Source organism: Parambassis ranga, chromosome 15 (genome assembly GCF_900634625.1).
Source record: "Parambassis ranga chromosome 15, fParRan2.1, whole genome shotgun sequence".
Lineage (NCBI taxonomy): Eukaryota > Metazoa > Chordata > Actinopteri > Ambassidae > Parambassis > Parambassis ranga.
Genome location: NC_041035.1, coordinates 18,233,604 through 18,259,525, shown reverse-complemented (window position 1 = coordinate 18,259,525; position 25,922 = coordinate 18,233,604). Strand labels below are relative to the sequence as shown.

General features: G+C 44.1%; 1 protein-coding gene across 4 annotated transcripts in view; it reads right to left on the bottom strand.

Moving 5' to 3' along the window:
* ptk7b (protein tyrosine kinase 7b) overlaps positions 1–25,922 on the bottom strand; it is a 60,241-nt gene that overhangs the window by 5,038 nt on the left and 29,281 nt on the right. For all 4 annotated transcript variants that reach the window (XM_028422686.1, XM_028422687.1, XM_028422688.1 and 1 more), the window contains 8 exons: positions 12,896–13,192; positions 6,709–6,811; positions 6,307–6,491; positions 4,773–4,920; positions 2,919–3,049; positions 1,300–1,566; positions 722–858; positions 491–626 (listed from right to left, as the gene is read on the bottom strand). In XM_028422686.1, coding sequence (XP_028278487.1) covers positions 491–626; positions 722–858; positions 1,300–1,566; positions 2,919–3,049; positions 4,773–4,920; positions 6,307–6,491; positions 6,709–6,811; positions 12,896–13,192 — 1,404 coding nt within the window. The remainder of the gene's footprint in view (positions 1–490; positions 627–721; positions 859–1,299; positions 1,567–2,918; positions 3,050–4,772; positions 4,921–6,306; positions 6,492–6,708; positions 6,812–12,895; positions 13,193–25,922) is intronic.

Sequence of the window (25,922 nt, the reverse complement as noted above, 5' to 3'; positions counted from 1 at the left end):
ACTCACACATCAGATGAAATGACACTAAGCCCATGCAAATCAAGTTCAGGCATATACAGTGAAATGTGGCTGCAGGCTCATACACACATCTGATGAGTATAAAAGCTGAGGTCTATCAGTGGCTGAGATCATATAAACAGAGGTTGTCCAGACAAAACTGTGACATGTCATCTATCACAGTTATGATATGGCAGCAGAAGGGAATTTATCAGGGTGATAAGGTGTTAAAAATGGAGGCTTGAACAAAGCTGCCATGCATGAGTCACATTTTACACCTCTTTGGGTGTCCTGCCCACATTCACAACATGGACATCTATTTTAGGAAACACACACAGGCCCACCAGCATGACCACATGGTTGGTTTTACATTTTCTCTCAGTGTGTTATTACTCAGCACACCCTGCATATTGTTATCTTTCAGCCTGAGGAATGGCTTCATACAGACTCTAAAAACCTTATTGATCAGCTGAGTGATTCCCCTGCAGCTTACCAAGCACAGTAACTCTAGCCTGCCCAGACAGCCGGCCGCCCACAGTTTTGGTTTCACAGCCGTAAATCTGTCCGTCATACACTTCCACATTGTTAATCCTGAGTGTGCCGTTGGGGAACATCTTAAAACGAGAGTCCTGGTGAGAAAAAAATGTAACATTAGATGAGTTTACATATGTATGTTGTAAAAAAAAAAGCACTGTAATGAATGTCTGTGGGTATAATAATTCACCTCAGGTGTGATCATGATGTTGTTGCGGAGCCAGGTGACCTCAGGTTGGGGGTTGGCCTGAGCATGGCAGTGGAGGTAACCTGGTTTACCTTCTTCTAAAAGGCTGTCCTGAGGCCTGGTCACCCACACTGGGGCAGCTGTGGACAGACAGACATTTTACACTTAATGTCTGAGCAGTGGCTCAGTGGTAGAGCACTTGGCGGTTCGATCCCGGCTCCTCCCTCGTCATTGTTGTGTGTCCTAGGGCAAGGCACTTCACCCACAATGTGTATAAATGAATCGGCAGTGGTCGGAGAGGCTGTAGGTGCACCTTGGCAGCCACGTCTCCGTCAGTCTCCCCCTGGGGAGCTGTGGCTACATCTGTAGGTAACCACTGCCACTTTGTGTGAACGTGGTGTGAATGAATAATGCATCTGTAAAGCGTCTTTGAGTGTCCTAAAAAGCGTTATATAAGCTTGATGTATTATTATTATTTTTTAATCATAAATGTTACAATATAAACTTTAGAAAACTCAATCCACAGCCACAGGAATGATTATACAGCAGTTCTCTTTGTAGTTGCCATGATGATGACTTACTGGCCACAGTGAAGGTGACCTCCTGTGTCCTGCGCCCGGCTTTGTTCTGGGCCACGCAGGTGTAGGTGCCTGAATCTCCCTCCTCCGTCGGACTGAAGACCAGATCCAGGCCGTCTTGGTAGACTCTTCCCTCTGTGGGCACCCGCTTACCCTCTCGCTCCCACCACACCTCGGGCTCGGGTTTGCCACGTGGGGCACGACAGGGTACCCTCTGCAGGGTGTCCGCTGTGAACACCTTAGACGCCTTGGGCACCATGTCTTCTATCTCTGTGATAGAGAAAGAACAGAATGGATTTCCAGTTACATGAGACCACTAAAATAAGCACTGATTTTCATTCAAAGCCGGTTCAGGAGTGAATCAGAGTACATTTAATTCCAGCTCACAGACTTCCTGTCTTGTTAGGATTTATCCTCTGATTTAAAGGGCAGGCTGCAGTCATTAGAGCACAGTAGGCGGACTGAGAGTATATGTTGTGTTTAGTATGGGAATTAACTCAAGCCTGTGTGAAAACGGGCAGCCCCTTATACAGAAAGTGAAATGAGATCTGCACAATTTACCAGACCTCCCACTACAGCAGGGTTTAATACTGTGTGTGTCTCCAATGGAAGTCATTAATACTTTATTGGCCAACAATGATCTGAAAGCTGGTGAGCAGCAGTGAGCTTGAATGAATCCAGAATTGAATCAATTAATGAGAACAGAAGAAAGCACACATTTCTCAGCAGATGAAAGTGGAACTGCAGGAATGGGGGCGCGGTTAGTGAAACGAATGAGGTGGAGTGACTGTTTAAACTTGTCCCTAAATGCTGAATTCTACCGTGACACAATCCCCTATTAATGCCTGCAGGGATTACCATCAGATTAAGTGAATTAAGGTATTTAAATGGAGCTGTGGTTCACTGGGTTAGCACTGTAGATACAGTCGTACCTTGTTAATCCAAAACCCTTGGGGAAAAAAATGGGGCCAGAGGTGGAGAGGAATAAAATGCTCAGGACATTGAAGTGCACAGAAATTCCAGCCTTAAGCTTATGCAAAATATTTGACTTGCATGCACTTGCATTTCACAATGCTGGGCTGATTTGTAAGATGAGAAGATACTTCAGCTTGCTGTAGGTTTAACCTTAAGGACCCATTTAAAACGCTGTTTTAGAAATGTCATTTTGAAAACATGGTGACGAGTTATGTGGAGTATTTAAAAGAGCTTTGATGAGTCTGGGCTTGTAAATGAGATTAGATAAGAGAGCATCATATACAAGCACAAACATATATTTGTTGTAGTTTTTATGGTTCTGCTATCTGATGATATCACTTTTACTGTTTCTTCGCTGGCTTCCAGGTGCTGCTCACTTTGGAGGAAGCTTGTTGGGCTAAACAACAGCTGGACTGGATGGAGGAAATAACATGGAGGGGAAGTGGCACAACGCTCCAGTACTGTGTGTGTGTGTAGTGGATACAGCTGGGCCGGATGTCAATAAGGGAATGTGATTATCATTGGAGAGATCTGGCAGTAAGTGAAAGAGCCAGGAGAAGAACGGAGAGGAGAGATCAGAGTGAGATGGAGGGCAGGATAAATGTGTAGTCCACTGACAGATTTCTGAATCACAGGTGTTACCGTACCAGCTATAAGGAGGGAGGCTTCCAGTGTAACCTGGGATCCTTTGAGGCCACGGCCGATGCACTTGTAGGTTCCTGTGTTCCTGGGTTTGACCTGGGTAATCAGAAGCGTCCCATTGGACAGCAGGAACACTCTGTGGAGGACAAAAAAACAGACTATAACAGAACAGATCTGTTACAGATATTTGCAGATCCTCCCACAGCTGCATCTGCAAATAATTCATGGCTGAGGAGATGGAAATGATCTGCCACACAATACAACATGTGGCAGAGAATTGGGGCTATTTGGGCCTAATTGAATATTCTTGGCCCGATACCTTCACTGAATCTGAATTGCCCCAAAATCAGTAAACCAAAGCCATCTGCTGAGAGTCTTTCCACACAGCACAAAGTAAAGCATCCTACATCATGAGGCCCCATCCTGACAGCTGGCCCCCTGCCCTCTCAGTACTAGTGTCAGTGACGGACAGGATGAGAAGTAATTAAAGGCTGACCTTAAGCCAGCTTCGGGGATGACAGATAAGGAGCTGAACATCCAACACAGCACAGGCGGGAGCTCCACAGACAAATCAGCAGCACATCATGGCGGTATGAGAAAGTCACGGAAGAGCTCAGGGGAAAAGTGAATATGTAAAGTAGGAGAGGGAACGAAGTAAAAGCACTGAGAAGAGTTTTCCAACAGCTAGAATATCTGGTTCTACAGTGCAGTCCCACAGGAGGGGTGATATTTCTGTGTCATCTCTTCTCCTCTTTTCAGGAGAGGGAGGGAAATGAGCTGTGGGAGTTTGTGTGTGTTTCCACCCAAGAGATGGAGATCTAGTCTGTGTAACATTACTCTTAGGAAACAAGTCTGAAATAACTACAAAACAAGACGAACAAAGAGAGATTCTTTTAAATCATCCTTATAACTACACGGGATCCCGCTCAGAAACACAAACATGTCTGCCTCCAGATTAGGTCTGACCCATAGGGCAGATCTTAGCTTTAAGCTTGTACGCTTCACGTTCACACACCTGAAGAAAATCCACACCAGATATTCACATCTAATCTAATGAAAGTTATCATAACAGTGCAGGTGAGACACATGATATTCCCTGCAGAGAGCTGCATTCCTCAGGCATTACAATCAGCCCGGATCAATAAACAAAAACACACAAAGCACCAGAAATACCATTACCACACAGAGGCCACACAAAACAGTGTGTGTGTCTGTTTATATTTTCATTATTATACCCATCTCTCTGCTGAGCTGAGTCATCACTGCTTAGGTGACCAAACCCGCCCCTGACAGGCTCATTACACAAATGACTAACTATTGATATTGGAGTCTCTCACCTTCCTCGCTCGGTGAGCTCAGTAATCACTTTAAAACAGAAGACCGGGATCTCACTCACTAGAATGTGACTGTGGATAAGCACAAGGTGCTATGAACCCCGAGGATATGCTTGGCACTGTGTATAGAAATTGGTTATTATCTGGTGCTTATGTGTTTATAGGGGACATGCTGGTAAGCTGATTGTAGCTGGAGGGTTTTTTCCGCTCAGTGAGCACTGGAGACCTGCAAAGTCTTCTGTGATAGGCTGGGGCGTAAAGCTGTGTTCAAGTGATGTATAGGAGACCGTAGAGAAACTTTACAGCACTCTATTCCAGTAATAACATTCCTTTATGTGCAATTTATCTCTAGCCCGGGCTGAAACAGCAGACAGAGAGCCCAGACCTTCGTGCGAGGGTTCCACTTCATTGGGCTCAGGCCTGATGCTTATAGAAAGGTGAGGTGGAGGGGAGAGGAGGAACTGAAGGGTAGGATGAGGAATAAAGAGTGAAAAAAAAGACAGGAGGATTTAGACCTCGACATACCGAGACTTGTTCACCAGCAGTTCATTTTCGTGGTACCAGTCCAGTGTGGGAGGTGGCTCAGCAGTGAACTGGCAGTGAAACATAACTTCCTCGTTCCTCAGCACCACCTGGTCTTCAGGAGTGACCACCGGCCGTGGAAAACTCTTATCTGTAAAAGAAATACACAAACGTCTGCATGATTTCATCTGCAAGCATCAGACCATCAAGTTCCCTCTGAGTGGATCCTCACTCATACACATACTCCTTTGTCAAAGGCCGTCAACAGCAGCTTGATGCTGGTGAGCAAGCGGCCTGCAGGAGGAAGGCTTATTGAGGTCAGTGAACAGAGCCTGCAGCTTATCAGGACCATTATCTCCCTGGTTTTGACCTCTTGGATCACACACAGGAGATGATCTCTCTGTTCTCTGTGATAATCTACAGACATGCTATTCCCACCAATTTGGATTAGGACTCAAGTGGGATCAACCACAAAAGAAAAATGGAAATAGAAACTAATGATCGATTTGTTACATAACAGCAAATAATTTATCTGACTTTTCTGTAGCCAAACACAAGACTGACCTGCCAAACACTGAGCTTTGGTGCGGCACAACCAGTAGAAGGAGTAATTACAGCACAGATTTAAGGCCATTATTATACCTTAAACTTAAAACGGAAAGGCGTTGAGCTTAACAAAGAAATGGGAACATGAAAATATCCCTAATCCAGGTTTATGCACGTGAGTATTTCAAATCTGCACGCACAGCTAAAACAGGTACGGTGCCAGCTGCAGTTTCAGGATATGGCTACTAATTGGCGCGAAGAAAAAGAAAGTGCACACCTGGCCCACCCAGGAAGTTGTTGATAGGGCCTCCACCTAAAGATCTGTGACTGTGCATTGAAAGCTGGACTAAATCTGTCAGCCTTTTCCTCAAGGTGACGGCCTATAGAAGAGGGGAGGGTGGCGACGGCGTAACTGGAAACTCAACAATTATCCATTCTTCTTCCTCCCAGGTGCTAACCTTGCGTGTCTGTGTGTTGCAGGTGGCTAATTAAGGTGGAGCAGGGCATCAGGTTTCTTGCACAGATGTGTGCTGCTGTATGTACTGTACTAGCTATGTGCCGAGTAAAATACACAGAGGGCGCATACACACATGCAGAGTAAACAATGAAAGACACAACGAGAGCCTGCAGAAAAACACACCAGACGAGCCCTGCTGCTGGGGGAGCTGCTGTTATTGTTCAGTCTGTGTATGTTTCTGTTAGTGTGGGAGGAAGGTGCTAACACACACACACAGACTGTGAGGTAATCACATTACAAACTCCATGACTTTCTCTTCCTGCTCTCTCACCACTAATGGTGTTTACACTGTCCTCCTCTTCTTTCACTATTTTCCCGTTGCGGAAATGTGGAAAAATTAATTAAGCCCTGAAAACATCAGTAATTAGAGGCAACCAGAGCTGAAAAAATTAGTTAATTAACCTGTCTATTAAGTGACAGAAATCAGAAACAAGAGATTAATCTAATGGATGAAAAAGTGACACAAACACACACCTATAATGTTCAGAGTGAAGTTGCTGTTGCTGCAGACGTGCCCTGCTGCATTTTTGGCACAGCAGTAATACAGTCCGTTGTCGTCCGGACTGGCGCTCTTGAAGGAGAGTGTCCTCTCCTTGTTGTTGATTTGATGGCTCCTCTCCGTCAGCTTCACTCCATCCTTGAACCACTGGCACGTCGGCCTGAGAGGATGACGATGGAGGATTAAAGAGGAGAGGCATGAGAGAGGTTAGAGACACAAAAAGGAGACAATTCAAAGGTGAGGACAGGAAGAAAGGAACATGAGGGCATGAGATAGGCCATCAAGGACAGATGAATCCTTTTTCAGTGCACTCAGTCCTCAACATGATTCTAAACCTCAGGAACTGTTAACTTGAAGTGGCAGGGGAGGAGACTCACCGTGGGTGTCCATCGATATGACAGCGCAACGTGACCGGTGCAGAGCTCTCGATGTCTCCTTCTGAGACGGGCTCCTTCAAAGTCACAGCACCACTCTCTAACCCTGTAGAGGCAGAGAAAGACAAGAGAATGTGAGCAGGAGGAGGGGGGAATCGTAAGAGGACAGGAGGAATAATTGAGGAGAAGGACAGGAGGAAAAATTGAGTTAAGTGGTCGTCCTGTCATCTGTCCACACGGGACATGTGACAAAGCTAATGGGTACGGCAGGAAGACAGCGAGAGCAGCAGAGACGGGCGCGTCACTGAGAAAAAGGGCCAAGCTAGCGCATCAGTAGGTCAGCTTACATTAGCGTACCACTGTCTACAAACCATTACAGGATTTTTGTATGCACATTTAATGGGCCTACTGTAAAAAGGACCACAGAAGGAAAAACAGGCAACTAGGTAACACGTTTTGACCAATCAGCTGTCACTGCATCCTTCAAAATTACTTCAAAACCGATCAGATGTTTTTAGGGAGGAGCGGATGCCACAGCAAAATGAGGAGAGCCATCACCCAAACATGTAACATGAAACTGTGTCAGAGTGACAGATGAAGCAGAGATCAAATGAAAAAAGCAGATGGAGGGAAATTGATCCACTGTCATTGACTAAGCTGGAAGTGAGCGCTATCAGTGTGAATCAATGGATACAATGAGGTTTTGACAGTAAATAGGTGATTAACCACACATGTCAAACCTCACATGTCTTCTGTGCTGAGTTTTTTTTGCCTTGTTTTTCAACTAGAATGACTGCCTCACATATGTATGCCCCGCTGACCAGCACAGTTGCAGTTAGCATCCATGCATGTCCACGCGGATTTCTTATGAACCCTTTAAAGGAAGTAGAGACAACAATGATTTGACTGTTCTTGTTTTAACCAGTAAAACTGCAGCCTTTCAAAGATCTATACAATCTCTACAGACGGTATGTGGGTGTGCGGGATGTCTGTCACCAGACCAGCGGGAGTGTGAAATATGGTCACAATGTCACCTTCTGTTCCTGAATTATGGCCAGAAAAGTGTTGGGTGGAACATCATGATGTCACAGTCAAGCTGACCTATCGCCTTGGAGATATAAAATACCATCATGTCATCATTTCAGGCATGTGCATAAAGCAAGGAGATACAGATTTCAGAAAAAAACGGGACACACAACCTGAAAATATGATGAAAAAAATGAGCATCAGTCATTAAACTGTTCAATATAATAACATGTTTCTGAGCTAAGACCAAAACTGTCTCCTTGCTGAGTGATACTCTGACTGTTACAGTCTTACTGCTCCTTACTGGAATTCCCCCTTTCTTGCCGTTTGTGTTGACTACACAAACACTTCATGTTTACACTGAATGAGAACAAGGATTGTTGTAATTGTTATTTGTGTGATGAATAGCGGGTTGTGCTTGTATGACATTCACTAACTGTGCGGTTACTGCATACATACATGCATTCATTGTTTGTTTGTCTTGCTGCGGATTATACACCGAGTCTGTGGGGGTTTGTACATGTGTGCCATGTGTGTATTAAGTGTAAGACATTCCGCTAATGCTGGGCTCCATTCCTATGGCCTCTGGCTGAATACTGCGGCTACACCTCTGCTGCTGTGTGGATCATCTATGAAATATGCATGGCATGACCCCACCTGAGATGATGATGGAAAAGGGAGGAAAGGCGCAGCACCCCTGTGAGGTCAGAAGGGGCGCTAGAAGAAGACCTGTCACAGTGAATTACACTGGATCCTGCTCTGCACCCAGGGGATCATGGGAAACCATGTCAACAGTAACAGGGCCTCCATTCCAGTTGCTTATATCCCCATCTGAGCCAGGCACAGCTCATTAGCTTCCTCCTAAAACAGATGCCCAACAAGTGTGTGTGTGTGTGTGTCAGAGATGAGTGTTTGTGTACGTATGTTAATGGCAGGGAAGAGTGAAAACACAGATGATGCTTTTGTGCCTGTAAGCATGAATACATGCCTGCAAATGCATCTTAATATAGCAAAGGATGCAAATTGACTGTGTGTCTCATTCAAGGACGTTCCCGTCAAAAGTGAGGTGGAGGAGGTGATGGAGGGAATCGCACAGAGGAGGACCTGAGGCCAGACAACTCAGACAGACGTGTTATTAGTGCACCGAAAGGGGGCAGACAGAATGGGGAAACAATGAGTCACAGAGGAGGAGGAGAGCGTGAGGAAAAGTTGGCACAACAAGTCTCATTTGGAGCACACCGACCAGCCTGTGAACACGAACCAAAGTGTTTGTTTTAACCTGTCTGGAGTAACAGGTGTGTATTTCGGTGCCAAGACGACATAGAGGTGCATTTATCAGAATCCATCCATATCTTTAGATTTGCAGGAAAGCATTCACATCCCAGCAGAGTCTGAGAAGTAGCCAAAGAGCAGGACAAAGAGAGAGGCAAAGACAAGACAAGACACACCTCTTAACTCAGGATAATCTGCCCAGTGACGGTCTAAAGTTTCTACTCTCTCTCAGATTAAAAGTAATTCTTGGTATCACTTCATTGCCAATTTGACCTGGATTTCCTGACAGCCGCACATTCTAACCCTTTACTCTGCTCACAGCTCCATTCACGGCTCAGGTTCCTCCAGCTGTCCTCTCGACAAAACAGAAGGCACTGTTTCATAACCTATTAGCGGCAAATTCTTCCCCATAATCCCTCTCAGAATGCATGACTAAGTGTTGGAGCAGGCCTGGCAGCTAACGCCATAATTAGGGGCGTATAATTATTATGTTGTAGGCAGAACAGGAAGCTCTATCAACACGGGGATGATAACACATGAATTGTGAGGATACTGTCGACCATTCATCCTTCAGTGTGCCAGAAGGCAGCTGAAAATGTGCATCTGTTTCACTCAGTGAGCTGATTTGTTGCCATGGAGAAGGGTTTCAGCACAGTGGATTGTGTTATCCAGGGGATTTGATTGACAGAACCATGTGGGCATGGAGATACATGTGGCAAAAGTCTGCTCACATTGTAAACATTGTTAGAAAAGAAACCTGGGAAAGGCATAACAGACCCAGCTCGCTGTTAGAGGAGGTGTCAGGTTTTATCAGCTGTGGCTGGCAGAGGTCAGCGGGGCAGGCTGCAAAATACAGCAACGCTGAGCGATTCTGTTGTGACAAGGCAGAGACAGGAGGAACATCGGGGAGAAGTCACAGCAGAGAAGAAACTGACGGATGGAAGGACGGGTCATTAAACAGGAAGAGCTACATTTTGTCAGCAGTGTGAAGTGAGACAGGATGAGATGAGTGACACGGTGGTCTGCAAGGCATCTCCACAAACACATCTGCTAAACAAATGTAGGTTAAGGACACATGCTGTGTGACTAAGCCAAGATGGCGCTCATGTGCAAGTGGCTCTGCAATTTCAAAGATTGAATAGGGAGGAAAATATGCCTGCTGGCCTGCGTTTCAACGGAATGTTTTCCTAATTCCTGCAAGCAATGCCACCGACTTCCAAAACACTGTCAGACCGCATCTTGTCACCGAGAGACCCAAGCACCAGTGCTGACTGTAGTGATGCCTGAGCCTCTGCTGGGTGCAGTCTCGCCATGGAGACCTAGTGCCCGAGCAGGACAAAAGGATGAAGGAGGGAGGGGGGTACTAAAGCTGCTATTAGTGAAAACAGAAGGGGGATAATTACTTTGAATAACTCTCAACTGGCAGGACAGGCCCACCCACCACTGAAAGCAAGATGAATTAACTCTCTGTACAGTGGGGGAGGGGGGGGGACAATATACTCAGTATACAGTCCACATGTACAGTACATATGGAACACCCACTCCTCCACACCCCCACCCTCCCCTTAAAACCCACATTTACTACTATGCACGCAAACTAGCATACACATGAGTGATCGCGCATCCAGAATTAATGCCAGAGGGGACTTTGCTGTAAAAAGCTGCATGCGGCGTTATCGCCCGTTAAATGTATGTTGTGGAAATATGAGACTATCCGTCATAACATGGTCTGATCCACTTAAAGTGATCCTCATGAGGCCAGCCAACCCGTGCATTTAGACACGGAGATAAATATAACACAGAGAAGTGAATAGGGAGGACTCACTACTGCATGTTTCCCTACGAATGATCCGATTTCTCCTTTAACAGAGCAAAGACATTTTTTAATGTTATCTGAAATCACACAGAAGGAATGCACTCACACTGCTGTATTCTTATCAAACCGATAGCATGCTCTTAATCGTGTAGTTCCTATTGGGCTAACGTGAAGTGCATTAAAAACAGGTCTGCTTTATGTTTTGCTTACATGTGAGGAGGCAGAAATATTTGCCAGCATCATCTTTCTGTTCTATATATAGTAGATTTGCTAAAAGCCCCCTTGAAACGCTACTTAAACTGAAGCTCCATTAAACAATCTGAGAGACAGATGGAGAGTCCATGCATGTTAACACTCATTATCAAATCCAAATACAGGAATATAATGTCAGGTCAGATCCAGTTAGAGATAACCTACAGCAGCATCAAGCATTAACGGTAATAAACAAACATTTTGCTGTATGAGTATGTAAGCCAGCAACGTCTTCTGACCCACAAATGGTGTCACTCACATCGCCTGACACTGTGAGAGTAAGAAATGTGTGTGTGCTTTGGAATACATCCACAGGCCTATATGCTCCATATGATGTCAAACATGACATCACATTGGTACACTTGGAAACTTATTAAAGCTGTGAGCTGCATTTAGAAACCAAAACATCGAGCTCAAAGACACGACAAAGGTTCTGTGGACTCATAATTATGTGGTAATTTTATGTGTTTGTAGCTAATAGCAGCACATTCAATAATTTCTGCTATGAAAATAAAACTGATTTACAACTGCAGCTTTATCGTGCTGCCTCTTACATACATTTCTGGATATCACACATCAATAATGTTGAGCTTGGGGCATTGTCTTTAACGACACACCCGACTTTCTTTCCAATAAAAATAGGCCTTAGCTCTCCACTGTGAGGAATGTAACAGCCTTGGCAGATGAGCTGTGTTATCCAGGGTCACGATGGCAGCTCTGAGGAACTGGTGCTTCATGTCTAACTTGTTTCTTTTTTTTTGTTTAAATCTGTGGGAGTATGACAGTTGAGCTTTATTGACACATTAGATCATGTGTAATTACAACACATAAAAGCAGCTCCCTTCAGATTACACAACAGTTTGGAAATTTTATGTTGAAAAACTGTAATTACTCAGTGAGAATGCTCAGGATCACAGGCTGCAGATCTCCACTGGTGTGTAGACACATCAGAGAAAAAGGGGTTAACCTTCTGATCTCTCCTTCCATCTAACTCTACTGGGAGGTCTGGATGCTCATCTGTTCTTGTAATCAGCCTTTGAACAAGTATCATCACCGCAAAGAAAAACCTCCTGGCTGAATGTAGCAAGAGAGGAGAACATATTCCAGATGGGGACATTTTTCACCCCTTTTCTCACCCTCTCCCTCCCTCTCTGCAAACTCAGTACGTCACAAAGGCTTTTCAGTAACAACGGGTACCTGAGGGCCTTCAACAATGCACAAACAAGGTTGTTATTTATGCCAAACAGAGCTGTACCGAATTCCCATGGCTTCCTCTGAAACTTAAGAGGGTCATTGAGGTTTGGTTATGGGGCTAAACAACTAAATTAAGATACTAGCGTGCCTCTCCGTAATCGGACAGAAAGTTTCGAAAGTGATGAGTGAAAAGCCTGACATGAATAAAAAAAAAAAAAAAGCTGGAGCAAAGACGGCAGTGTTAATCTAAACCTAAATAATTACACAGCTAGAAGGTGAATTACACTGCTCGGTAATTTCCTGACAAAAGCCTTTTGAGAGTATCTGGGAAAAGAGAATGTTACACAACGGAGAAAAAAGAAGGAAACAAGCAACAAGAAACACATGCTTGGTGGTACACATATCCAGTTTCCTACAGAGAGAGGGAGATGAAGCCACAAAGAACAAGGCAACAAGGTGGAAACATTCCTTCAGCTCATACTACCTGTCATCTTATACTCTGACTTTTGTTTTGCTTTTTTGATCCAGAAACTGGATGCACAGGCCTCGCTGCCATCATGAAACCCTGTCAGCTGGTACTTTTCACTCAGGAAATCAAAGGGTGAGAGTGGCGGGAAACTAAACACTCACACTTAATATTGAAGGAGGCGTTGGTGGAGTGGAGCTCCTCTCCTGTGACCAGGTTTTGCGCGACACACTCGAAGTTTCCTGCGTCCAATCGCCGGTCCACAGCACTGAACTTGAGGTTGTTGCCCTCCTGGTAGCGCCTCTCATTGTTTTCCAGGGGCTGGCCGTTGTGAAGCCAGCTGTATCTGATGTCGGTCGGGTCACTGACCTCGCAGCGTAACATGGCGCTGCGGCCGTGCAAGGCATCCTGGGACTTGGGCTCCTTGGTGAACTGGATGGCAGCAGCCTGGGTGGACAGAACTGGAAACGAAAGAGGGAAAGTAAATGACAGAGGATTAGAATGGGCCTGCTGTTAACATTTTACTGCTTTTTCCGTTCATTAAGTGTATGCCATGGCAACCACTTAGCCCGGCAAAGGAATGCGATGTTTGGACAATAATGGCTAGCTGTGAATTATTTTGTCGTAAAATGATCAGACCCAGCATGGAAAAAATACCTTTTCCTGTAAGTGAGGCTGCGATTTTGAGTGGGTGCTTATACACACAGACAGACAGCTCACAGCTTAGGGAGACATGTCTCTCAAACAAGACATGATGTGTTGCACACACACACACACACACACACACACACGACTTAAATCTTTTATTTTCCCTCTTGGTGCTGTGAACAAGGTTTGTGTGGGAGACACGTTTTCTGCTCCATTTACTCACCTCTCACAGGACTTAATGAGTGAGGTTTTAAGTGCAATTTGCACTTAACACAGAAAACGTATCACTCAGTTCTACTTTACAAACCCGTCAACAGGCGGAAGACCACGAAAACCAACCAATAATGGAGTCAAAAGTACAAGTACACTGCTGCTTGACATTTGTGAACCCCTTAGATCTATATTTCTGAATAAATATGACCCAAAACAGTCCTTTATCCTGACAGTGGACAACAAAGTGAACAACAAAGGAAACCCAGTCAGACAAATATTACACTTTGTCATTCCTTTAGTCTGCAAAATGATTCAATATTACCGACGGATCACTCGGAAAATATATTGTGGACAGAAATTTGTCTTAAATGAGAAGCCAAATGTTGGAAGAAAGAAAGACACTGAATTCTAGCGTATGAGCCAATCCCATCTGTTAAACATGGTGGTGGTAGTATCATGGTTTCGGCCTGTTTTGCTGCTTCTAAACCAGGATGACTTGATTGATGGTATATAAATGAGCTCGAGACAAAGTGGGCCACCAAAGGACAAACTTAATGTTTGCAGTTCATGTGAGGAAACCTCCCAGCCGTCTCAGGTTCTAGCTGAAGAATGGGCTAAAATTGCCCAAAGCCAGTGCGGACAACTGATCCAGCAGCTAAAGGGAAACCTTTAGTTGTCATTATTGCTGCACAACAGTCACAGATAATACTGAAAGCAAAGGATCGCATACTTTTACCACTCATGTCTGTCATATTAAATCATTTCCTTGACTAAATTATGACAGAGACATATTTCGGTTTGATTTGGCTATTTCTCTACTTTTGGGCCTTTTTGTTTGCAAGGAATGTAAACGGCATAAGCTAAACAGAAGCTAATGTCAAATGTGTTCTTTAAATTCCCCTGAAGGCATCTGAATGGCTGTTACAAATGTACTACTGGCTGCCGTCTTGTTTAAACAATCACAACATTGAACAACTCATCATCAATACACATCTCCAAAAGGTGTCCAGGCAGGCCCCCATGTGCCCCCGTAACACACTGTTATCATACCTGATGTCAGGGTTTGTTATCATAAGGAACGTTCCACCGGCAGAGTCGATTACGCATACTTACATACCTACATACATACTTACACCTGCGTGACGGGGTGTGTGTGTGTGTGTGTGTGCAGGTCTACATTGTCATTGCAGGAGCAGTAAAGGAAAAAAAAAGTGGGATCTTTCAATATTTCAATATTAAATCAAGATGAGCCAAGTTAATCCCTCATTCTTTGACCCTCCAGTCCTCCTGTCCTTCATCAGGTTCACCTTTGTCTCAGCTGCAGGTGGTTGGAGCTGACGGACAGGTGGGCAAAAAAAAGAACACACACCTCTTCTACAGAGGCTGTGGGTATGCTGCAAAACACTTTGCTTTACATGACCCCCATATCTTAAATGACACAGTGAAAAGCCAATGACATGCACCATTTCAGAAGAGAGCATGTACCAGCTTGAGACGTGGACCACCCCAAGTTATGTCAACAGGAAGAAAACTGAGAAATACAACTGCATTAAACTGAACCTTTGATCAGCAGAGAGCTGAAAATACACAGCATGGATTCACACACTCAAAAGCCAAAAAATAAAAAACGGAATATCTGGTGTGTCGCTAAGAGCTTTTGCACATAAAAGGCTGCATCTAAAATAGAGAGGAATATGTGTGAAGTCAGTATTCTGACACTGCCCTGACAGACTCACCGCTGTTCTTTTGTTCATAAAGGTGAAGAATCATGATCCACAGCTGTAGTAAGAGCTGTCCTGATACAGAAACTTTGGGTTTGCATATATTATATTACTTTTGTCACACAGACAGGAATCTTGTTGACCAGATCAGAGCCTTTACACACACTCTGAGAAAGGGGCACTTCTAATTCCTACCAACAGACAGCACATTGAAATCAAATACATTCATTCATTTTCCAAAACTCAGAGAATAATATGGGCAATTTGTTATAATTCAATATTTACATTAACAGATCTATGTGATAATACATGGATGCAAGAATAAGAATTTCCTTCCCTATCTTATCTTAAATTAAATCTATAAAATGCTGATGATAGCTTCAATATTGAAATACTGTAATAACAAGAAATACCATTATTTTTAGTCCAATGTTTTTTCTTTTCTTTTTTTATTTCCCACTGGGTCTTGCAGCCGAGGCGATCGATGGCTTCTTTGGGGTGAATCTATTTTTTCTTAACCCACTGAGAGACACTTTATTAAAGGCCACAGCTCAGTGACCCTTTCCTTTCTGCTGTAAATACAGCGTGTGAGAGAAATTCACAGGCGTCAGGAGACACAGCTGCGGCTCTGCGATTGACTTTTATTTTGACAGAAATGTTCGCACATCTCAATTTTTCTGGATTGAATCACCAGCATATCCACATATAGATACATATAATCTCTATTCTAGGATTATTATAAATTACTCTGACTACTCATAAATCATTCTAACAGCATGGGCTTGAGTATGAATCCTCTGGTGATTTATTGCACACGGGATTGTTACAACTGCTTTTCTGTATAAGCAAGTGTCTCTTAACGATTCCCTTAAGAGACTGTGAATCTCTTCCATCTGTGTAAAACTGGGATAAAAGGCAGCAGATGTGTTTGGAAACACCAGCAGAGTCATGCCCAACATCCAGCTCGAACAATCTATCAAGTAATGTTCACAGACAGCAGTCCGCCGGCGTGCCAAGACTACAGCTGGGGTGCGAGGTGGCGTGCCAGCTTCCATCACAGCGAGCCTCGTCTGTACGGCGAGGTTATGAGCTTTGGTGGAGACACGGCGGGGCTGTGGCATGCGGTTGATGGTTTCATTTGACATGCCCGTTGACATACAGTGTGTGTGTGTGTGTGTGTGTGTTTGTGTGTGTTTAGAGGGAATGACTTCCGGGAAAATTCCCAGCACAGACAGAACAGGTAGATAAGGTGTTTTCACATACCACAGGATGACAGACGTGGGAGAAAGAGAGAGGGTGGAGTGAGGCACAGTCGATCACATCTGAGGAAGTCTGCCAAGTTTACTGTGCTGCTCAAACAGAGAGGATACCGTGACCTACATCTCTCCAAACACACTGCTGCACTAACATTTATATAAACACACACACACACAAGGGTAAACTTCAAGGGCAACGGGCACAACTAGAACAAAAACAGAGTCATATACACAAAGCTCTGAGCAAATCAATACTGTTAATTTAGGCCATGCTTTAAGTGAGTCACATGAGGGCTGAAGGAAAAGGGAGTGCTTGGATCTGCACAGAGCGACATTTCAAAGAGATAAGAAGGGCAGACGCTATCCAAACTCTGACTCTGGGCCCTTCAAAGTGAGGCTAGTTGAAAGGGAGAGTTAGAGATAAAGGACAAACAAACAGTGAGACTGGAGACCCACATCTAAGCATCTCACGCACAAACTGAAACAAGGGCTTCAAAACTAACCTTCAATGTTTTCTAGACAAGAAAGAAATGAATTTCACAAATGTTTACATCTTCAAATTAAAGCTGGAAATAATATTTGTATTACTGAGTCATTTGTAGATTATTATTTATCATCTGTAAGTCATAAAATATTAAATAGCCCTTTGAGACTTTTCAAATAGGTTGTTAGACGAATTTAAAAAAATAATCACCTGAAACATTATTCTTTTACTTTTTTTATAACAGAAAACTAAAGCTCTCAATATGTATACAGAGGAAACAAAGCATTTATTGGATGTACTTGCCCCCACAGCTGAGGGGCAGTGACATCCATGGCATTTTAATAGTGCTACATTTTCAAACTTTCCTTGGAAATCAATCAACTTATTTGAATATATGCTGGGAGAGACAGAAAGTAGGTTAAAGACTGAGGGAGGAAACTGCTGAGAGGGTACAAAATCTGTACGCAGTGATTCTCCTCTTCAGCTCTCTGCACTGCCGACCCCATTAAGCTCGGCACGGCTGTCAAGGCTGTCAGGTGGAAGTCGCCTTTAAGTCGGCCTGACAGCCAGAACCCTCCATAATAGGCTCATCAGCAACCCACGCCTCCCCTTTCTCTCCTGCAACTCTGTCTTCTGGCAGGGGCAGGCAGAGGTGGCCGTGCTGAATCATGTTACAAAGAAAACAATACAGTAACGCCGTATCAGAGTGATGGATGTAGAACTGTGGGGGGGGGATACGGTACCTGCACGGGGAGTTTACCTCCATTAACAATGAGATCAATATCTAGATATGACACACAGGAATATTTCAGGTACATGTGTGATAAATATGTGCTGTATTCTTCACTAGATGATGATGTGTGTTCCAGTGTGTCTGAAAACTTCCCCACACATGCCTCCTCAGGGTGACGACAACCGAAGGTGACACACAGGCCTGAGGCTGCTGGAGGTTAGAGGAGAGGACGACAACCACGCAGGCACAGACGCAAACATCAGCACCCACAAATACTCGGCACCAGGCACACCCGCTGTGGGAGCTCAAATAGCCCCGATGCGTGTGGTTTAACAGCTTCTCTGTGGACCGTGTCAAAGCGTGACAGCTGCTCCGAAATGCTTTAGAGTGGCAGGACAGCAGAACGAGGAGCCGCAGAGTCGAGGAGAGATGAGCGGCGCTGACAGAGCGTGAGACAGTGATTGGAACGCTCAACGTGGCTGCTAGCTGCTAGATCTGTATCTCGACGCCTCGGCGACACACATAACCCCAGTGTCTCACATAAAACAGCCGCAGATATCCATGACAACACAATCTGTAACAAACGGCGTCTTTAATCTATAAGACAGCACAATCAACCGTCGCCTCCCTCTCCTCTGCCATTGTTAATGAAGACACGTCCAGGATCACTCCAGTTTTGTTACTCTATTCTCTCTCGAGCAGCAAAATCTGCATAACCTAATTAGGGATAAGAGCAGCAAGACTCAAGATAACATCAGGCCTCTTAACTTAAAAACTGCACACACTCAACAACAAACTTCAAAAGATCCCACATCATCACACACACACACAAAAAAACACAGCACAGCAGAGCACAAGCACGATTAGAGTGCCTCTGATGGGATCAATTATTAACAACCCTGAATTTGACTTGAGATCTGAAGAGCAGCTTATCGTGACGTTGGAGCTGAGTGAGACATCTTATTTATTTAATGTCAATCGGGGGGGGTCAGACAAGGCCCGACACTGTGAGCACAAGCTGGAAAAACATGTCATCAATTTTTCAACAGGCAAAAGACGAGAACAGAGGGAATGCTGATGTGAAGTACTCTCTCTTTAAAAGCATCCATTTTAGCAGTGCCATCCGCCCCGCCATGTTCACAGGGCTGTCCTGTGCAGGCGCTCCTTATGTTTTTTTAGAGACACACAAGTCTCCTGTCCTCTGGTTAACTGTCTGAGAGAGGGGGGGGGGGGGGAAAGTTACGATTCAAGTCAGGAGTGAATTCTCGTCTTCATCTTTAGGCTGAGGTAATGAAATCATCCATTAAACCAGCCAGGCATGCCAGCAGTGAGGAGAAAAACACAGACACTATTTTTATTACGTCTGAAATGTAGCATATTCTGTCTGCTTCACTGGAAAGCTAAGGTAGCGTCTTTTAGGTCAAACATGAAGGAGGAAGGGGACAAAGCTGGACTGATGTCCACACAGAAATATGCATGTATGCTAAAAACAAGAAGTTAAACCTTTTTTGAGGCGTCAATAGGAACTACTCAGCGTCATTCCAATCACCGATATCACCATCAAATCAACTTCAATATCTGCAGATAACAATGTCCTACCAAAAATATTTTGCATCCCTGGTTATTATGTTCAGACTCTTCTGTGCACAAAGAGATGTACTGCATGTCCATGTAACCAGAGTCACCTCCTCCTTCTCCAAATAATAATAAAGTTGGAGTTCTCACAAAGCTTGTTGTGTATTAATAACACACCGAACTTTCCCAGGGTTGCATGGCTATTATTGATGCTAAACAGACCCTAACTGTTAGCTTGGTATCTCTTAGTCATCCAGGTGTATTATGGATGATCAGATCATGCCAAAAAATGTTTTATCGTTATAGATTTCTTGATGTAGAGATGAGTAATTTGCAGGTTGGCGTTTGCTGATGGACCATCCGTCACAGTCCGAGCAAGTGTGTTTGTACAGGCTGAGATAAAAAACAGTGATAGCTTTATCCAGAGTTTTGTAGGCTGGCATGTCGGAGAGATGAATCGGAGAGCAGAACGAAGGGCAGTGAAGCCCACTGACAGAGCGTTCATGGCCTGTCAGCAAATTAGTGTGTGTGGTGTGTGTGTGTGTGTGTGTGTGTGTGTGTGTGTGTGTGTGTGTGTGTGTGTGTGTGTGTGTGTGTTTCAGTTTTTCACTCGTGAGTTGCCTTTAAAACTGGTTGGCAGAAGATATTCCACCCAAAAAACTGTCATGGTCTAATAAACACAGTGAAAAACCAAAAAGCGTGAAACAGGTATGGCTGCACTTTTAACTGTTCCGAGTTATTAAGAAAAAAAAATCACTTTATAAATTCTATCTATAAGACAATATACAGAATTAAGTCTCTAAGATCCACAGCACAGGAAACTGTGAAACTATAATGAGTTTAGTTAAAAGTACATGTTCATGCTTCTGTGGTTTCCTGGTCAGTATTTTTAACATTTGTGTGCGTCAGCAATAGTTTTGTATCTCTGTGGATTAGACAGAAATAAAAAAAATCAGCAGTGCATGAAGCAGAAATGCTGCCAAACACAGAGGTCAGGTCGGTTTATTTGACTTGACAGCAAAGACATTAAACGGGATGGAGTCAGCCCAGGTACAATGTCTCCCTCAAACCTACCTAACCAAACTGACAGCCTGGTTCACCGCAGTCGTCTCATCGCTGACCTCTGCCACATTTGGTAGACATCACCAAGTGACTTTTGAATGAGTTCATGCAAAGAAATCAAGGTGCATTAACACAGAGAGTGTGTTTAATTAGCAACAGCTCAACCAGTAACATTACTCTTCTGAATATAAGACCAAATCTCACTGTTGTGTGTGCAAGACTTTATCTTTATCTCATTCTTCTGCACAAGCCAAGGCTGGCTTTGAATTCATGGGAATGCCAGCTCTGTCAGCTGGAGGCCAGCAGGTCGCTTTAGTCCCTGTTTTTGCTCTACCTATTGTGGTGGGTTTGAATTATAGTACAGCCTCCTCCTCCTCAGAGCCATTTCCATCTAGTCCTAATAGAATTAAAATCCCTGTAAAGTTGATCATCAATAAAGACAAAAAACATTTGTTCACCAGGATGTAAACATGATCATTTCTGCTGTAAAGTATGCACTTTATTTCACAGCCTTCGACTTTGCTCTTTGAAAAACATCAACAAAAGCAGTGTCTTATATTTGGAGCGATATGTTCAATTCAGAGAAGTATACAACGTACGCATGCACACCTATAAGAGCCTGGAATGTGCAGATGTTTACTCTTGATAAATATGTTACCTGGAATTGCTGGTTGCTTGGCAACCTTTCAATGTCAAAACTCGAGGAAGTTAACCGTCAATATATAATAATATATCAGACATAAAACTGTGTTTGAGCATTGATCATGTCTATTACATGGCACAGTAAATTTATCAGTGCTTCCAAGAAGCCGTCGTGTGAGCAAGCAGACAGCGTTCGACCTCAGACGTTACAGCGACACCTCCCAATCTATCAAGTTAACATGGATCAAAGTACCACAAAAGCATGAGACCCTGCCGCCTCTTGGTATTTCATCAAAACGTGTCAAAGTGAGACCAGGTCGTATTTTATTCTCTGCAGGCACACATCAGCAGAGCACATCTCTCCATGCATTCCACTGCGTCTGATTGAAAACCGTGTTCAAAGCAGCGGAGCAGGGCTCCCTTTTTAGCCACTAACACCGGTATGCACACACGCTACCTAAATTCAATCGCTGCTCTTATTGTGCCAGGTAATTGCTCTGTGTGGAGGGCCTGCAAAGCCACTTGCTGGTGTGCAAAGAAAAAGGGGACGGGCTCATTATAACAAACCTCGCTGAGATTCAGTTCAGTTCAGGAGCTCCATCTCACTGCTTGACAGCGGGGAGCGAGCTCTGAACCAACTAGACAAAGAACTCCTCCCACCCCTCCTCAGCTTATTACCAGGCAACATTGGCATAGCAACCAGCATCCAGCCTCACCAGGTGGACCAGGCTTCTCCTTCATTTATTTAAATCTATTTTCTAAACTCCTTGATGCAACATTTTGACACAAGTGTCACCTCATCTACACAGAAATGCTCTCTCATCGCTCCTAACAAGCCATTGCTTGCCAGCACACCTCTTTCTGTGAAATGAAGAAGTGCTCCATATGGTCTCCATGACAGGAAAAATAATAAAAACACTCATGTTAACAGTAAGAGCAGGGGAAAGGGGGGGCGGTGCTGAACAGGCGTCAGACATAAATCTCTTAATAAGCACACTGGGAGGCGGTCAACAGCATCAAAGTGTTGGCTTTGCCCCACCCAAACGCTGCTCCAAGTGTGTTTTAATAGGCCACACATCCTGGCCCATTACCGCCTCATTACCAGTCATACTAGGAGGCCTGAAGGGAACTTTAGGCAAGGACCGAGGACAGGGACAAGTCTGGGCCCTGAGGAACACTGGTAGAACCTCCATTATTTAAATAAGACACAAAGAAAACTGAAATACTGGCACTAAATTACAATAAGTGCTGCACATCCAATCCTGTATTTTTGAGTTTTTATATTATATAAATGCTATTTCCTATTATTGTTTGATGGGTAAATAGACATTCATAGAGTGATCAGCTTGCTCTGTAGCAGCTCCAGTATGTGCACAAGTCTTTCAGAGAAGATATGAGCCCCGTCAGTCATCAACCCTCCCAATCCTCTGCTCTGTCCCTCGACACCAGGCTTCATAAATGTCATGCTGTGTCTAAAGAAGAGACATCTGAGTGCAGCCAGCTCTCACCAATTTTCAACACCCACTCATAAACGGCTGACTGTTGAAACACAGGCAGCCTAATGCATTTCTATGTTGGACACGTGTTGCAGAGGACAGAGGCAGAGAAAGAGAAGGAGAGAGGGGGAGAGAGGGAGGGAGGGGGAGAAATATGTTATACAATTTGTGTCTGGAACGCCCAAACGATGACGATGAAAAACCTTTGCGGCGTCTACAGATCTGATCCTGGCCATGAAAGCGACCGTGGGTATTATTACAAGCAAGCTGGAGCCACAGCAGTCCCCTGCAGCTGCGCTCTTTCGAGACAGAGGGAAAATATGGGGGCAATTATTAGATTAAGACGGATTAGGCTTTACTCAGGTAAGGCAGGTTGGGTCGCTCCCGTCTCTTTGGTCCTGAAAAAGTGGGCACTAATCCAGTAATGACACCGCTTTTAGAGGAAGTGCAGCAGTGCAGAATAAAGGCGGCCATTTCTGCATATATATATATACACACCCACAAGAGTGACCCTACACACCATCACTGTGAAACACAAGTAAGTGCTTTAAGTACCCTGCAGAGGGCACGAGCAGCATTTAACACTGAATTTAGTATCAGAATATAAAGGAACAGTGATGTCAAACATCTGGGGTCACACTCAACAGTATTTTTCCAGCATTATGAGCCAAAGATGGAAGATTAAGTCACAGTGGAACAGAGGAGCTCAGCAGTTTGCAGCCAGGCTGATAGATGTTGCAGACTAAAAGAGTCTCCTGTTCAAGCCGGAGCTAGAAGACTGAGGTTAAATCTTGCTCTGCGGCCTCCGCAGTGTAACATGACAGATATGAGATAAAACAGGGCTGGAAGAAGCCGGTTTCTCTTTCCAAGTCTCTTGTCTTCTGAAATATGATCTGTGAGGATGAACAACTTCAGAGAGAGAGAAAATATACAGAAAACATGTCACAGGACAGAACGTCTCCAGGGTGACAGGACCTGCTTTTCTCATCAGTGCTAATGAATGATGGTTCCCTTGCTGGCTCTGGCAGCAGATGGGCGTTGAGTCCTTGCATGCCTGTGCCAGCCTCTCTCTTCTCTGCAGGCGTCTCTGGCGGATGCCTGCACCTCCGTTACCATGTCCAGACGTCGGTGCCAGCCAGGAATGTGGTGGCACTCTACAATTGGCAAACTGTCCTAGCACTGAGGGGAAGCGAGTGGAGATAAGATGACTTTCATAATAAAAAGGAGATGATGAGGGCCTGAATGCTTGTTTCCATCACTCTGCTGACAGCTTATATTATACAGCCAGAGCCGCTTGGGCTTTTGGCTTTGCTGTGGCAAGAAGCAGAGAGGGAGTCTGCTACAGTCATTACTGTATCCCTATCTCACTCAGAGGAGGACTGAAGATTGTGTGAGAGATTAACCAATACAATTTTATTCTAGGTCAATCCAATGTCAGGCCTTAGCTGCAACATCCAACAGCTAATATACTAAGTATGATAATTTAAAAAAAGAGGTTTTAAATTAGATCCCTCTGTCGGGGCAGTATCAATTTCGCGATCTAATAAGACAAATTACAAGGACGAGAAGATGGAATACCTAATGACGGATGGAGGAATGGTTGAGCCTGCCCATTCTTTAAGTCTCAGATTCCTCCGGCCACTCAATGGGGCTCCAGAGTGCAATGATGACTCCATAAAACCAGAGTTTCTCTCTCGTTCTCTCTTACTCCATCACACTAATAAACTACTCCGGCCTTCCAAAGAGCATTTTTTTAAAAGCTTCCTGGATCCCAAAAGCAATCTCATCTCAGCAATGTTGTTGTTTTTGTTCTAATAAATGCACCCTGAGGCAAAATCCTTGAGTGAATCCAAACACAAAAATAGAAAAGGAAAAAACACCAAACCTTTTGACATTTAAGTTAATTAAAGCAAAGGCAAGAGGGCAGTGTGTTTCTACTTTCATCATTTCATACAGGAAAAATAGACATGGGTGGCCCCCTGGCTGCTTTACCTCTCAGTGCCTTCCTGCCACACACACACAAACACACACACATGTTGATGCTGGCAGGAGGGAATCAAACAAGCCTGGCAGCTAGGCTGTTTCCAGGCCCGAGTCAGCTCTGTGGTGAGGGTTTCCTAGCAGAGCCTGGCTGGAGCTCTGCAGACTGGGCTTAGCTTAATTAGCCACGACCTTTCTGCACAGACGTCCACTGTAACTACAGTCCCCGGAGCCTCTCCTGGAGTGAGAACGGGCTCTGTGACGGTGGACCACAGAGGTGTGAGGTATGTATTTTTATGAAGATGTTGACTCTGGAAACCCTCGAGCAGAACGTTTCAGTGGGTGATCTGTGATACTGCACTTATGTACTTTTAGGGTGATGCCTTCACTGTCTTTTCCTGAGTGATGAGTGGAGGTGTGACAAGCTGCATTAGATATACTGTTATACATGCTGTTTTCAACAAACTGTCTCAAAATCAACACCATTAAACTAAATATACAGCTACACTGGATTCATGCATTAAACCTACTAACATTTAAACTGAGATTTCCATTGATTCCCTAATTAAAAACACACAAAAAGTTAAGGGCAGACGTGACACATAAGGAACTAATTGTACCCTTAATGAGAATGTGTGTCATCTAAATAAAATCTGACATCAAAAGCACCTCATTATGAGACTTACAGAGTCAGTGTGTGCACTGATCCTGGTGTTTTTCAAGCATCTGTAGCCCAAATGATTATAATTAGGCTGTATTATCTTTTAATTAAGCAAGGCACTCACATGTGACATCATGTTTGCAAGTCAGCAGGTGGTCTGTTTGCACAGCCATGGGAAGAATGATGGGAGAAGAAGAGGGGAGGGGGGAGATTAACCTACTTCTGCACTATAATTTTTTTTTTGTGCCCATTATCTTCACCAGAGATTTTAAACTTGAGGCTGCAGCCAAAATGGGACAGCTTGTGTTTCACACCTGGCTACAAAAATCTGCTGTTTTAACTGTTGGATTTTGTCTTTAGGCAGATTTTGGTTCCATTTTGGTTATGAGGTGTTAAGACATGACACAGCACAGCTAGCTAAATATGTGGAAAATGCCCTTTGACTATAAGCATCGTCATGGTTACCGTCAGATACAGTCACCATTGTGGGACAAATAAAGGTTTTCCTAATCTTAAGGTTTTCTTAAAATGAACAGTACAGTTACAGTATGACCTGACATCTGAGAAATGTCAAATAAATACTGAAACCTCCATCATATTAGCAACAGAAGCATCCACCATCCACCAATCATCCACCCACACATACATGAAACAAACAAAGATGCCAGCGATTAGGACAAAGTGAAACATCGCATGTTTTATAATATCTTTGGAGCAACC